This window comes from Ranitomeya variabilis, chromosome 2, assembly GCF_051348905.1.
Source record: "Ranitomeya variabilis isolate aRanVar5 chromosome 2, aRanVar5.hap1, whole genome shotgun sequence".
Taxonomy (NCBI): Eukaryota; Metazoa; Chordata; class Amphibia; order Anura; family Dendrobatidae; genus Ranitomeya; species Ranitomeya variabilis.
In genome coordinates, this window is record NC_135233.1 from 620748900 (window position 1) to 620763488 (window position 14589).

The 14589-nt window shown below is 44.9% G+C and overlaps 1 protein-coding gene across 4 annotated transcripts in view; it reads right to left on the reverse strand.

The window, feature by feature from the left end:
• The window catches only part of MTHFSD (methenyltetrahydrofolate synthetase domain containing), a 122862-nt gene that overhangs the window by 88846 nt on the left and 19427 nt on the right, over window positions 1-14589 (reverse strand). For 3 of the 4 annotated variants that reach the window (XM_077288870.1, XM_077288867.1, XM_077288868.1), the window contains exons 2-3: window positions 4197-4437; window positions 357-458 (exon numbers count right to left, since the gene is read on the reverse strand). In XM_077288870.1, coding sequence (XP_077144985.1) covers window positions 357-425 — 69 coding nt within the window. In that variant the 5' untranslated portion in view covers window positions 426-458; window positions 4197-4437. The remainder of the gene's footprint in view (window positions 1-356; window positions 459-4196; window positions 4438-14589) is intronic. The other variant, XM_077288869.1, reaches the window with a different exon arrangement.

Sequence of the window (14589 nt, forward strand, 5' to 3'; positions counted from 1 at the left end):
AGACCCCCAGAGTCTGATATTAATGCTGAGAAATAATAATATCAATAGTAATACAAGACATAACAGAAGTGACCAGACAGAATACAGGACAGATAATGGGGGATCCATAGTATAGAAACCCCCAGAGTCTGATATTAATGCTGAGGAATAATAATACTATCAATAGTAATACATGACATCACAGAAGTGACCAGACAGAATACAGGACAGATAATGGGGGATACATAGTATAGAAGACCACAGTGTCTGATATTAATGCTGAGAAATAACAATAATAATAATACTATCAATAGCAATACATGACATAACAGAAGTGAGCAGACAGAATACAGGACAGATAATGTATCACTTCTCACATTCTGACTCTTCGCCTTCTTCTCTCGGACTTCATGTGTTTCTGCTGTTTTCTGGTTTGGCTTTTGCATTATCTGTTTGTCTTACTTTTTCATTAGTTCTTGCTGCCATAAAATAAGGAGAAATGATTAAATTGATGCACATTTATATTTTATAACAATTTCCATCTCATAGATGTTTCTGATATCTGTAAAAACAAATGTGAAAAAAACAACAAAGATTAAGTGTGAAAGGTAAAAGATGGAAATAAAAGGGCAGAAAAGAACGAATGAGTTCTGGAGAGATCTATGCCAGTGACACAATGTGTGTAGAAGTTTCCTGAAGTTACAAGAACCTGCGGAGGAGGCAGCGGATGATGAGGGTTTTCCTCCCCATCAGCCATGCACATTTTCAGATGCACAATATCTGCCATGTAAGGCTTCTTTCACACTTCAGTTGTTTGGCGTCAGTCTGCTCCGACATAGCGACGGATCCGTCACAATTGTTGAGAAAACGGTTCTAACGGATCCGTCTTTTTCACGGATCAGTTACTTGGGGGTTGTCTGGGAAAAGTATCTACTTTTTGGAGCATGCGCAATTGAAAAAGCGGATTGGGGTGACGGATCCGCCGAAATGACGGTCGTCCGCCCATAGGCGGCCATTCTATGGAATGGCGGACGCGACGGATCCGTCGCAAACCGCCATTTCGGCGTAGACAAAAAACGTTATAATGTCCGTCAATGTCTAGATAACGTCTGCCAAATTTCGACGGATCCGTCGCAGGGTGGATTGATTTAAATCACGCCGATTTAAATCATGATTTAAATCACGATTTAAATCAAAAGATTTTTTTCTATTTAAATCGGATCGATTTAAATCATGATTTTAATCATGATTTAAATCACTGATTTAAATCAAAAGGTTTTTTTTTATATAAATCACGATTAAAATGAGAAGTGAGAGCAGTGCGCATGTGCGCCCATAGTTACACGGACGAAACTAGGGGCAACGATCTAACGCCAGGGTGAGGGGGGGACCCCAAAGTAAGTAAAAATCTTTTTTGTTTTACTATATGGCAATAGGTAGGTGTTTAAAAGCAGCATGTCTTAATTGTATAAACTATTAATAGCCTCCACATTTTGTTCATACTGCCCCTTTAATTCCACACTTCTAGCTTGGTTTCACTTTTGGTTTAGTTTCTTTTTCCATTCAGTTGACATGCCCAAACTTGTTGGATAGTCAGCATCCTACAGAAACCTCTGGAAGAGCATGGCATTGTGAATGTTACACATATACAGCCTTTATTCTACTGAGTTAAACAACTCCGCTTTATCTCATGATGGAAGAACCTTTGGATGGTAAAATATTTTCCTCAAAAAGCAGTTTATTGAAAAAAATCCGATTTAAATCAAAAAAATCCGATTTAAATAAAAAAAATCCGATTTTTTTGATTTTTTTTAAAAAACATTGATTTTTATCCACCCTGATCCGTCGCATAGCGGATGGAACAGACGACCATCCGCCACAATCCGTCGCTAATGCATGTCTATGGGAAAATAGCGGATCCGCCCAAAAAAAATGGCGGATCCGCTATTTGAGGAAAATGGCGGTTTCAGACTGACGCCAAAAGACTGAAGTGTGAAAGAGGCCTAAGAAGCAGGGATTGATGGGGCGGCTGTCTGCCTGCTCCTTGGTCCCCCCGATCACATGTGTGCGATCTCAGCAATGTGCTGCCATTATCATCGGGCACAAGCGATCACTGATGGCTGCCCTCAGTGCCAGGGCTCCGTCACATCTAATACACAACATTTGGATGTGGATGCTTAGCTGCTGCATAAAATAAAGGAAAGGTCAGTTTACACAAACTTCCATCTTTTTTCCATCTGTGATTATAACACAGCTGGGAACTACAACCCCTAACTTCTTTGATCATTTCTGTCATCCCGGTTACAATAGAGGAAGATACAAGGAGTATACAATACAGCTGCACAGTGAGTGTGTGTATGTGTGTGTGTATATATTGTACATAAGTCTAGGAGTGTGCACACGTGTGTATTTGGAGAAGTATGTGTGAATACATGTGTGTATGTACCTTTGTAAGTGACTCAGTGTAATGTATGAATGTGTGTATGTATGTGTATTCATTTATACTTATGTATTTATGTGTGTATGTATGTATGTGTATTTATATGTGTGTGCCTGAGTATGTGTGCAGGTGTATATACAGTATATTTATATGTATGTGTGTATGTATTTATATGTATGTGTATTTATATGTGTGTGCCTGAGTGTGTGTGCAGGTGTATATACAGTAGATTTATATGTATGCATGTATATGTATGTGCATTTATTGATATTTATTTATCTGTGTATGTAAATGTGTACAGGTGTGTGTGTGTATTTATATGTATATGGGCATGTCGGTGCGTGTGTGTATGCATGTGTGTGTACTGTATATGTGTAATATATATATATATATATATATATATATATATATATATATATATATATATATATATATATATATATATATATATATATATATATATATATATATAGTAATGTGTGTATGTGTGTGTTTGGCTTATGCCAGATTTGTTATTTGTTTTGGACATTTTTGTGTTAGTTTTATAGTGCATAGACAAGGAGGCGTGTTCTGGAGTAAAGGGGTGTGGCATAAAAACCTTAACATTTGGGTAAGCAGCAAAGAGTCCTGATAAAAAAAGGAGAATATCAGACAAATGTTTTGAATTTGATTAAATTAGATAGAAAAAGTCCAAATGTAAATATGAAAATTTATTTATTTATGCTAATTTATATATCGACATTAATTCCACACACATTATCATCGGTCCCTAATGGGCTCACAATCTACATTCCCTATCAGTATGTCTTTGGAATGTGGGAGGACACCAGAGTACCCAGAGGAAAACCACGCAAACACGGGGAGAACATACAGACTCCTTGCAGATGTTGTCCTGAGTGGCATTAGAACCCAGGACTCCAGCGCTGCAAGGCTTCAGTGCTAACCACTGAGCCACCATACAGTGCTAACCACTGAGTCACCATACAGTGCTAACTACTGAGCCACCGTACAGTGCTAAGCACTGAGCCACTGTACAGTGCTAACTACTGAGCCATCATACAGTGCTAACCACTGAGCCACCATCCTGCCCTCAAATGTAACTCACTCATAATTAATATACTGAAATAAGCAAAAAAGTGAGTGATAAAATGTAACTTTTAATAATATATTTAAAATGTTGCTTTTATGGCTACATAAATATTGGTTATGTCGCATAAAAATAAATATGAATGAAATATCCCTATTTACTGTAAATAATTATTGTTCCTGTTTGTATAACTGTTAATGATGATGTTCAGTCCTTCCCTCACTACCGTATCCTGTATACTTGTGATACACGATATAGGAGCCCTTATATTTATCTGATGTTGGATATTCTCATTTCTATTTATGTAGCCATTAGAGTAACATTTTAAATGTTATTAAAAGTTACATTTTATCTCTCACTTTTTTTTCTGTTTATTTCTAAGGGTTTTTCATTCACAGATTTGAAAACGACTTCAATAAGATCCCTGTCTATCACACAAACCATTTCCCCACAGGTTCGGCAGCAGAACAAGTGATAATCTGGGAAGGTAATCTGAGTCAGTCTTGGACTCGACTTCTGCAGTAGATTCCACATCAGAAGGATCATCAGGAAACTTCTCGGCGTGAATTGAGCTTACTTGAAAAACTCGAGTAAAAAAAGTGCGAAAAATAAAAGGATTATGCTGTTTTATGAAAGTTGCTGGAAAATGCAGAAATAAAAGTGCATAAATAATAATAAATGATATAATACCTTGGGGTATGTTTGCTCCTAATTCACAAGGTGTAAAAAGGGATACATTTTTTCAAGCAGAAGCCATTTCCGCAAACTCTGCTTTTTAGGGAAATTTTCAGCCCATTTTTTTTTCCTGAAGATTTTCTTGAAGCAATTTTGAAGTGGTTTTTAAAGAGTCATGGAAGAAGTTTTTCTTGTAAAGTGTTCGTCCTTTTCAGTCTTTTTGATCTGACATTGCAGAGGTTTTCTTCAGGATTTGCTTTGAAGAAATCAAAAAAGAAAAAAGGTTTTTGAAAACTTGTTTTGTATCATCATGTATTTAACTCTTGTTAGTCTTTAAAGAAGTGACCGGCACTTTTTATTTCCACCAGGAGTTTTTCAAAACCTCTTCAGAAAAAAAAACCTCCTCCTATGAGCAGCAAAGTGGATTTCCCATAGAAATGAATGGGGAGAGTTTTTACAGTGTTGTTGCAGCGGTCTTGGACTCAGATTTAGGAGAGGATCCACTAAAAAAAAAATCATGCTAAAAAATGCCATGCCTAAAGTATAAGTATACAATGTTCTGAAAAAAATTAAACTGACCGAAAAAGCCGCTTGTACACATCTGGCAGCAGAATTCAGAGCAAGAAAATTCTTGAAAAACCTTAGCAAAATGTTGTGTGTGAATCCAGTCTAAAAAGACAAGAAATAGCGGTAATAGGTGGATACGTGTATGTGCATTATGTTGTATGGCTTGGCACCTCTGTGTGATGTATGTGGACAAGTAAACATGGATGTGTTTGATACATGAGTGTATGTGTGGTGTGATGTATGTGCGTATAATGGGCCATGTATGTGACGTATGGGTGTATGATTGCATGAGTGTATGCAGGATGTGTGTGTATGATTATCATTATTATTATTAATTAATATAGCGCCATTTATTCCATAGCGCTTTGCATGTAAGGAGGGGTATACATAATAAAAACAAGTACAACAATCTTAAACAATACAAGTCACGACTGGTACATAAGGACAAGGGATGGGAGAGGATACAGTAGACGAGGGTAGATTATGTGCGTGTACGATTCGGTGTCTGTGTGTGATGTGTGTATACGTGTGTGATGTATGAATGTATAACTAGGTATACAGTTACAGTCCAAAGGTTTAGACATACCTTCTCATTTAAACATTTTTCTGTATTTTCATGACTATGAAAATTGTACATTCACACTGAAGGCCAGGGCTGCCACTAGAAATTTCGGGGCCCCATACTGGCAAAATTTTCGGGGCCCCCTTGAGACTCCGCCCAGGCTCCACCCCAGCCCCGCCTCCACGCTCCACCCCTCGAACTGTCCACAGTCCCACCGCTCTCTCTTGGAAAAACTCCACTTCTCACCAATCCCACATTGAGGGTACGTGTCCACCTTCAGGATGGCCGGCGGTTGCGTCGGAGCGGCAAACCCGCTCGGCGCTAAGCCCCGCCCCCTACTGTGACACGATGATGCCGGATATGTTCATTGCACACATCCGGGATCATCGCACCCCACACATAGGGCCCTGTGTTATAGCTTGCGGCCGCGCAGCTGCCGCGAGGAACATGGACATGCTGCGATCTTAAAAGACGTGCCGCATGTCCGGAGTCGCAGGGCCGCCGGGTGCGTGTTACCACGCATAGTGGAGACGGGATTTCATAAAATCCCCTTCACTATGCTGGAACATCTGGACGCTGCGTGTTTGACGCTGTGGCCCCACGCAGCGTCAAACACGCAGCGTTTACTTAACGTGGACACATACCCTAACAGTTCCCATCACCAGATCACACATATAGCCGGCAGCTTTTGTTTTGGCCAAAAGATTTTGTAAGCCGCCACCATAACACGGTAGACTCTTTTGGTGAGGCCCTACTCTGCTGTAACCTATTAAATATTTGTTAAAATATGCAATACAATTTAGGTATATTTTTATTTATTTTTCAATTTTTAAAATGACCAATAATATCACATAAAAAGAACAAATACCGCTACACCATGACCAGATGACATATTACCACCACAGTGATCGAATAATATCACATACAAAAAACAAATACCGCTACACCATGACCAGATGACATATTACCACCACAGTGATCGAATAATATCACATACAAAGAACAAATACCGCTACACCATGACCAGACCGCATATTACCACCACAGTGATCGAATAATATCACATACAAGGGACAAATACCGCAACACCATGTCCAGACCACATATTACCACCACATAGTGACTGAATACTACAATTCTGATCAGTAATTAAAAAAAAGCACCACACTATCACCATAAGTGCCATTATACACAGGAGATCTGAACTTAGTATGCAGTGTCTGTGTACAGATAATACAGTGATCACTAGTGAAATTATACACAGGAGCTCTGTATATAGTATACAGTGTATAGTGTCAGTGTATAGGTAACACTGACTTACCAGTGACGTCTCTAGGTGAAGTCCTTCATCTTTCATCCAGCACAGACCGCCATCATGTCTTCCAGCCAGGACTCGTCTCTGCAGGAAATAACAGAGTTATCTCGAGCTCCGCTTGTAGAACACATTACTTAATTTTTCCCAACTTCTACATTACACCGCATAAAAAAAAAGAGGCGACATAGTGTCACTCTACACAGTAACAGGACCGCCCCCTCATTTAAAACAGTGTCCTCAAAAAATAAATACATCACTGCAGTAATAATATCCCTTAATTAGTCCCTATGGTAATAATATTCCCCATCCTGGCCCCCGTGCGTCTCATTCCTGGCGTCAGCCATATGTTCTCCCATCCTGCCCTCATGAGTATCCTTTCTGCACCATATGATCTCCCCATCCTGCCCCATGATCCTGCACAATCTGTCTCCAATTCTGCCCCCAGTGTCTCCAATCATGCCCCATCTGTCTCCAGTCATGCCCCCATGTCTTTCATCATACCCCATATCTCCATTCTGCCCGTGTCCAGCATCATTCATAGCCCGTGTCCAGCATCTCTGCCCGTGTCCAGCATCTCTGCCCCTGTGTCCAGCATCTCTGCCCGTGTCCAGCATCTCTGCCCCTGTGTCCAGCATCTCTGCCCCTGTGTCCAGCATCTCTGCCCCTGTGTCCAGCATCTCTGCCCCTGTGTCCAGCATCTCTGCCCCTGTGTCCAGCATCTCTGCCCCTGTGTCCAGCATCTCTGCCCCTGTGTCCAGCATCTCTGCCCCTGTGTCCAGCATCTCTGCCCCTGTGTCCAGCATCTCTGCCCCTGTGTCCAGCATCTCTGCCCCTGTGTCCAGCATCTCTGCCCCTGTGTCCAGCATCTCTGCCCCTGTGTCCAGCATCTCTGCCCCTGTGTCCAGCATACTGCCCCTTTGTCCAGCATACTGCCCCCTGTGTCCAGCATCTCTGCCCCTGTGTCCAGCATACTGCCCCTGTGTCCAGCATACTGCCCCTTTGTCCAACATACTGCCCCTTTGTCCAACATACTGCCCCTTTGTCCAACATACTGCCCCTGTGTCCAACATACTGCCCCTGTGTCCAGCATTCTGCCCCGTGTCCAGCATCTCTGCCCCTTTGTCCAGCATACTGCCCCTTTGTCCAGCATACTGCCCCTTTGTCCAGCATACTGCCCCCTTTGTCCAGCATACTGCCCCTTTGTCCAGCATTCTGCCCCCTGTGTCCAGCATTCTGCCCCGTGTCCAGCATTCTGCCCCCTGTGTCCAGCATTCTGCCCCCTGTGTCCAGCATACTGCCCCTTTGTTCAGCATTCTGCCCCTTTTTCCAGCATTCTGCCCCCTGTGTCCAGCACTCTGCCCCCTGTGTCCAGCATTCTGCCCCCTGTGTCCAGCATACTGCCCCTTTGTCCAGCATTCTGCCCCGTGTCCAGCATTCTGCCCCGTGTCCAGCATTCTGCCCCGTGTCCAGCATTCTGCCCCCTGTGTCCAGCATTCTGCCCCTGGGTCCAGCATCTCTGCCCCTGGGTCCAGCATCTCTGCCCCTGGGTCCAGCATACTGCCCCTGTGTCCAGCATCTCTGCCCCTTTGTCCGGCATTCTGCCCCCTGTGTCCGGCATTCTGCCCCCTGTGTCCAGCATACTGCCCCCGTGTCCAGCATTCTGCCCCCTGTGTCCAGTATTCTGCCCCCTGTGTCCAGTATTCTGCCCCCTGTGTCCAGCATTCTGCCCCTGTGTCCAGCATTCTGCCCCCTGTGTCCAGCATTCTGCCCCCTGTGTCCAGCATTCTGCCCCGTGTCCAGCATCTCTGCCCCCTGTGTCCAGCATCTCTGCCCCTTTGTCCGGCATTCTGCCCCCTGTGTCCAGCATACTGCCCCCGTGTCCAGCATTCTGCCCCGTGTCCAGTATTCTGCCCCCTGTGTCCAGCATTCTGCCCCTGTGTCCAGCATACTGCCCGTGTCCAGCATTCTGCCCCCTGTGTCCAGCATTCTGCCCCCTGTGTCCAGCATTCTGACCCGTGTCCAGCATCTCTGACCCGTGTCCAGCATCTCTGACCCGTGTCCAGCATCTCTGACCCGTGTCCAGCATCTCTGCCCCGTGTCCAGCATCTCTGCCCCCTGTGTCCAGCATCTCTGCCCCGTGTCCAGCATCTCTGCCCCCTGTGTCCAGCATCTCTGCCCCGTGTCCAGCATCTCTGCCCCCTGTGTCCAGCATCTCTGCCCCCTGTGTCCAGCATCTCTGCCCCCTGTGTCCAGCATCTCTGCCCCCTGTGTCCAGCATCTCTGCCCCCTGTGTCCAGCATCTCTGCCCCCTGTGTCCAGCATCTCTGCCCCCTGTGTCCAGCATCTCTGCCTCCTGTGTCCAGCATCTCTGCCCCCTGTGTCCAGCATCTCTGCCCCCTGTGTCCAGCATCTCTGCCCCCTGTGTCCAGCATCTCTGCCCCCTGTGTCCAGCATCTCTGCCCCGTGTCCAGCATCTCTGCCCCCTGTGTCCAGCATCTCTGCCCCCTGTGTCCAGCATCTCTGCCCCCTGTGTCCAGCATCTCTGCCCCCTGTGTCCAGCATCTCTGCCCCCTGTGTCCAGCATCTCTGCCCCCTGTGTCCAGCATCTCTGCCCCCTGTCCCTGTGTCCAGCATCTCTGCCCCCTGTCCCTGTGTCCAGCATCTCTGCCCGTGTCCAGCTTTCTGCCCCAGCGTGTCCAGCGTTCTTCCCCGGGCCCCACCCCCCCTGGGATCGCCGCTCTCAAAAAAAAAAAAAAGTTCTTACCTTGCCATGCTCCTGCGGCGGGGAACCTCATTTCCTCCACGCAGGTGAAGGACGCACTCGCCGGCGGCTGACAATGACGTCAGACGCCGGCGACTGCGCACTGCGGCCGCTCAAGTCAGCTGCCAGCCTCTGACTGGCTGGCGGCGGCTGTTAACTATTGACGTGCGGGCACGGGCCCGCACGTCAATAGTGTCCCGCAGGCCCGCAGCGCCGGCAGGGGGGGGCCCGGTGAGCAGATTAGACGGGGCCCGATGCGGGCCCCCTCTGCTCACCGGGCCCCATACGCCAGTCATGGCTGTCATGCCCTGATGGCGGCCCTGCTGAAGGCATCACAACTATGAATTAACACATGTGGAATTATATACTTAATAAAAAAGTATGAAACAACTGAAAATATGTCTTATATTGTAGGTTCTAGGTAAGTAGCCACCTTTTGCTTTGATGACTGCTTTGCACACTCTTGGCATTCTCTTGATGAGCTTCAAGAGGTAGTCACCGAGAATGGTTTTCACTTCACAGGTGTGCCCTGTCATGTTTAATAAGTGGGATTTCTTGCCTTATAAATGGGGTGGGACCATCAGTTGTGTTGAGCAGAAGTCTGGTGGATACACAGCTGATAGTCCTACTGAATAGACTGTTAGAATTTGTATTATGGCAAGAAAAAAGCAGCTAAGAAAAACGAGCGGCCATTAATACTTTAAGAAATGAAGTTCAGTTAGTCCGAAAAATTGGGAAAACTTTGAAAGTGTCCCCAAGTGCAGTGGCAAAAACAATATAGCGCTACAAAGAAACTGGCTCACATGAGGACCGCCCCAGGAAAGGAAGACCAAGAGTCACCTCTGCTTCTGACGATAAGTTTATCCGAGTCACCAGCCTCAGAAATCGCAGGTTAACAGCAGCTCAGATTAGAGACCAGGTCAATGCCACACAGAGTTCTAGCAGCAGACACATCTCTACAACAACTGTTAAGAGGAGACTTTGTGAAGCAGGCCTTCATGGTAAAATAGCTGCTAGGAAACCACTGCTAAGGAAAGGCAACAAGCAGTAGAGACTTGTTTGGGCTAAAGAACACAAGGAATGGACATTAGACCAGTGGAAATCTGTGCTCTGGCCTGATGAGTCCAAATTTGAGATCTTTGGTTCCAACCACCGTGTCTTTGTGCGACGCAGAAAAGGTGAACGGATGGACTCTACATGCCTGGTTCCCACCGTGAAGCATGGAGGAGGAGGTGTGATGTGTCGGGGTGCTTTGCTGTGATCTTGCAGCGGCATGCTATTCCATCCGGTGTGCATCTAGTTGGACCATCATTTATTTTTCATCAGGAAAATGACCCCAAACACACCTCCAGGCTGTGTAAGGGCTATTTGACCAAGAAGGAGAGTGATGGGGTGCTACGCCAGATGACCTGGCCTCCACAGTCACCAGACCTGAACCCAATCGAGATGGTTTGGGGTGAGCTGGACTGCAGAGTGAAGGCAAAAGGGCCAACAAGTGCTAAGCATCTCTGGGAACTCCTTCAAGATTGTTGGAAGACCATTCCCGGTGACTACCTCTTGAAGCTCATCAAGAGAATGCCTAGAGTGTGCAAAGCAGTCATCAAAGCAAAAGGTGGCTACTTTGAAGAACCTAGAATATAAGACATAATTTCAGTTGTTTCACACTTTTTTGTTAAGTATATAATTCCACATGTGTTAATTCATAGTTTTGATGCCTTCAATGTGAATGTACAATTTTCATAGTCATGAAAATACAGAAAAATCTTTAAATGAGAAGGTGCGTCCAAACTGTTGGTTTGTACTGTATATGTGTGATGTATGTGTGTATGACTGGGTACAGTTGTGTGAAAAAGTGTTTGTCCTCTTCCTGATTTCCACTTTTGGGTGAATACTCTGTGGACTGATGAGACAAAAGTTGAACTTTTGGAAGGTGTATGTCCCATTAGATCGGGCATAGAAGTTACACAGCATTTCAGAAAAGGAACATCATACCAACAGTAAAATATGGTGGTGGTAGTGTGATGGTCTGGATCTGTTTTGCTGCTTCGGGATTTGGAAGACTTGCTGAAGGAGAATGTTCGGCCATCTGTTCATGACCTCAAGCTGAAACACACGTGGGTTATGCAGCAAACAACGATCCAAAATACACCAGCAAGTCTCAAGAAAAACAAAATTAAGACTTTGGAGTGGCCTAGTCAAAGTCCTGGATTGAGATTCATTTATAAGACCTTCGTTTATATAAACTGCATTTTGTGATTACTTGTGTTATCTTTGTCTAATATTTACATTTGTTTGTTGATCGGAAACATTTAAGTGTGACAAACATGGAAAAGAACAGGAAATCAGGAAAGGGGCAAAGACTTTTTCACACAACTGTATATGTATATGATGTATGTGTGTATGACTGGGTATATGTGTGATGTATGTGTGGGTGTAAGGTATGTGTGTGATTGTGTATGTGATGTTTGTATCTAACCGCCAATAGAATAATTTATTGATAGACAATTGCAGCTCAGACAGCCGCAGTCTCGTGCCTCATTAAAGAACATTAGTTAAATATTAATTGGTCAATAATGATTTTATGTTTACAGCTATTACTTAATACAGTTTTTCTTAGTAATGTAAGTGTCGGTGCTGGCGATGCTATTTGCATTCTCTACACTCGGGATTTGTCATCAGTTCCATTGTTGCTTCATTCATTACATTTTTTTTTTTTATTTACAAAAATAGAACCAAAAATATTAATTTACATTCTGAACCAGAAAGAGAACCCGATACATTTATTCTGTACTGCAAAAACTAATGGAAACTAATAGAAAGTGAAACGGGGCGAAAAGAACGGATCCCAGCTGAACAAATACAAGCCGCAGGGTAGGACAGGAGTACAGCAGAGCTGGGCAGCAAAGGGTGAAATCTGCAGCAGAGTCGGGCAGCAAAAGGTGAAATCTGCAGCAGAGCCGGGCAGCAAAGGGTGAAATCTGCAGCAGAGCTGGGCAGCAAAGGGTGGAATCTGCAACAGAGCCGGGCAGCAAAGGGTGGAATCTGCAGCGAACCTCTATAATAAATGAGCTACTTCAGGGGCGACACAGAACAGGTCCTTATGCAATCAGAATCTGGGCCCTTAGCGCTCCATTAGATCCTCATAGGACGCTGGTGGCGGCCCCCTCACCTCTCGGTCACCGTGTAGCTGCACAGGCTGAACCGATGGTACGTCAGCCTCTGATATAGGGCAGAACACAGATTTGTAAATTCACAGGAAACCTGCAGATATTTTCTTTGATGTGTGATCCTGGATTTGTCATTTATGAGTCCAAGCGACTGATAATCCGCAGTGTTTGATGATCCAGCAACTCATATTCCACCACATTACTGAAGTTAGATGCCGCCACATCCCCATTGGCTGGGGGGACAGCGCTTACTGTAGCGCTGTCTCCTGCACAGCACACGGATGGCACACGGACAGCATCCGCGTGCGGTACGTGTTTTACACGGACCCATTGACTTTAATGGGTCCGTGTGATCCGTGCGCTCCCACGAACACTGACATGTCTTCGTGTTTTTCAAACGGACACACGGTCCGTGAAAACACTCTGACATGTGCAGAGACACATTGATTTTAATGTGTCTATGTGAGTCAGTGCTCCGGTACGTGAGAAAACTGTCACCACATGTACCAGAGCCACTGACGTGTGAAACCGTCCTTACCATGTGTCAAACAATGTGAATAAAGGCCGAGCAGGACAGGGCCGGTCGTATGACAAGGTGAGGATTTAATACTAGAGATAGGTTAGGGTGGTCCTGATGGGTCACCTTGTCGTGGTGGAATGGCTTTTATGCTTTTGTTTCTCAAAATAGCACTAACTAAGTCCCTTGTGTTATGTACATACACTATTAAAGTTTACTGATTACTCGCTGTAGGGTGTGTGCTCATTTATTTTTCTTGCACTTTATGCATGGACTACAAAACAGAGGACTAGTGACATCAGCCCGGTGGTCCGCACCATTAGCAGACACAAAGGGCATGATCAGCCTGGTGGTCCACACCATTAGCAGACACGAGGGGGATGATCAGCCCGGTGGTCCGCACCATTAGCAGACACAAGGGGGATGATCAGCCCGGTGGTCCGCACCATTAGCAGACACGAGGGGGATGATCAGCCCGATGGTCCGCACCATTCCCACATTTGCTACAATGACTTTTCCTTCAGAACTTTGTCCCTTTAAACCCCTTGAATAAGTTTCAGAAGATGAAAAAAGCCTTTCCCTTCCTGTCTAAATATAGTTGAGCCGGGTCAGCAGAATCCAGCAGGAATGTACAGAAAGATAGAACTTCCAACATTTTTGGAAACCAAGTAGAACCTCGGAGTAATTTCCTGACTGAACGCATCTGATGGAATGAATACAATTAGCGCCGGTGTCGGGCGGACCCCAGAGCCGGACATGGCCTGCACTTCCAGACAAGAACATTGCGCACCAAATTACCATCCAGTCGTGTTGCAGGGGGGCACAAGTTAACTTCCCATGCATCAGATTGATACAATGTTTCAGATGATACCGAGAAGCTAAAACGCAACAAGGTTGGCGGAAGAGGCGTGGCTACCGGAGGGGAGGGGCTAATAGGGGAATTCCAGCCAATAACAGAATCAACAGGATAGGACAGGAGGCAGCAGGGTGTAAAGATTGAAATGGCCCTAGACCACCAGGGATCCATCCATTAGATTAACCCCTTCACCATCTTAGACCACCAGGGATCCATCCATTAGATTAACCCCTTCACCATCTTTGACCACCAGGGATCCATCCATTAGATTAACCCCTTCACCATCTTAGACCACCAGGGATCCATCCATTAGATTAACCCCTTCATCTTAGACCACCAGGGATCCATCCATTAGATTTATAGTTGTGCTCAAAAGTCCTCATACATTATAAGGATTTAAAAAGAGAAAACACAGTAGTTTGACAATAAATGGCTTCACCCAACCACTAACCATGAGAGAAGAAAAAGTTTTGGTGTTTTCATATTCTCTGAAAAAAGGCCAAGAAAGCAAAAATTCTGCAAGGGGATGTAAACTTTTGAGCACAACTGTACCATTCAATACCATAGACTTGTTCACTGACAAAGACCAACAAGGATTCTGATATTACTCATATTCTCCTGTCTCTGTTACATTGTGTCTTATTCTCCAGTCACCTCCAGAGC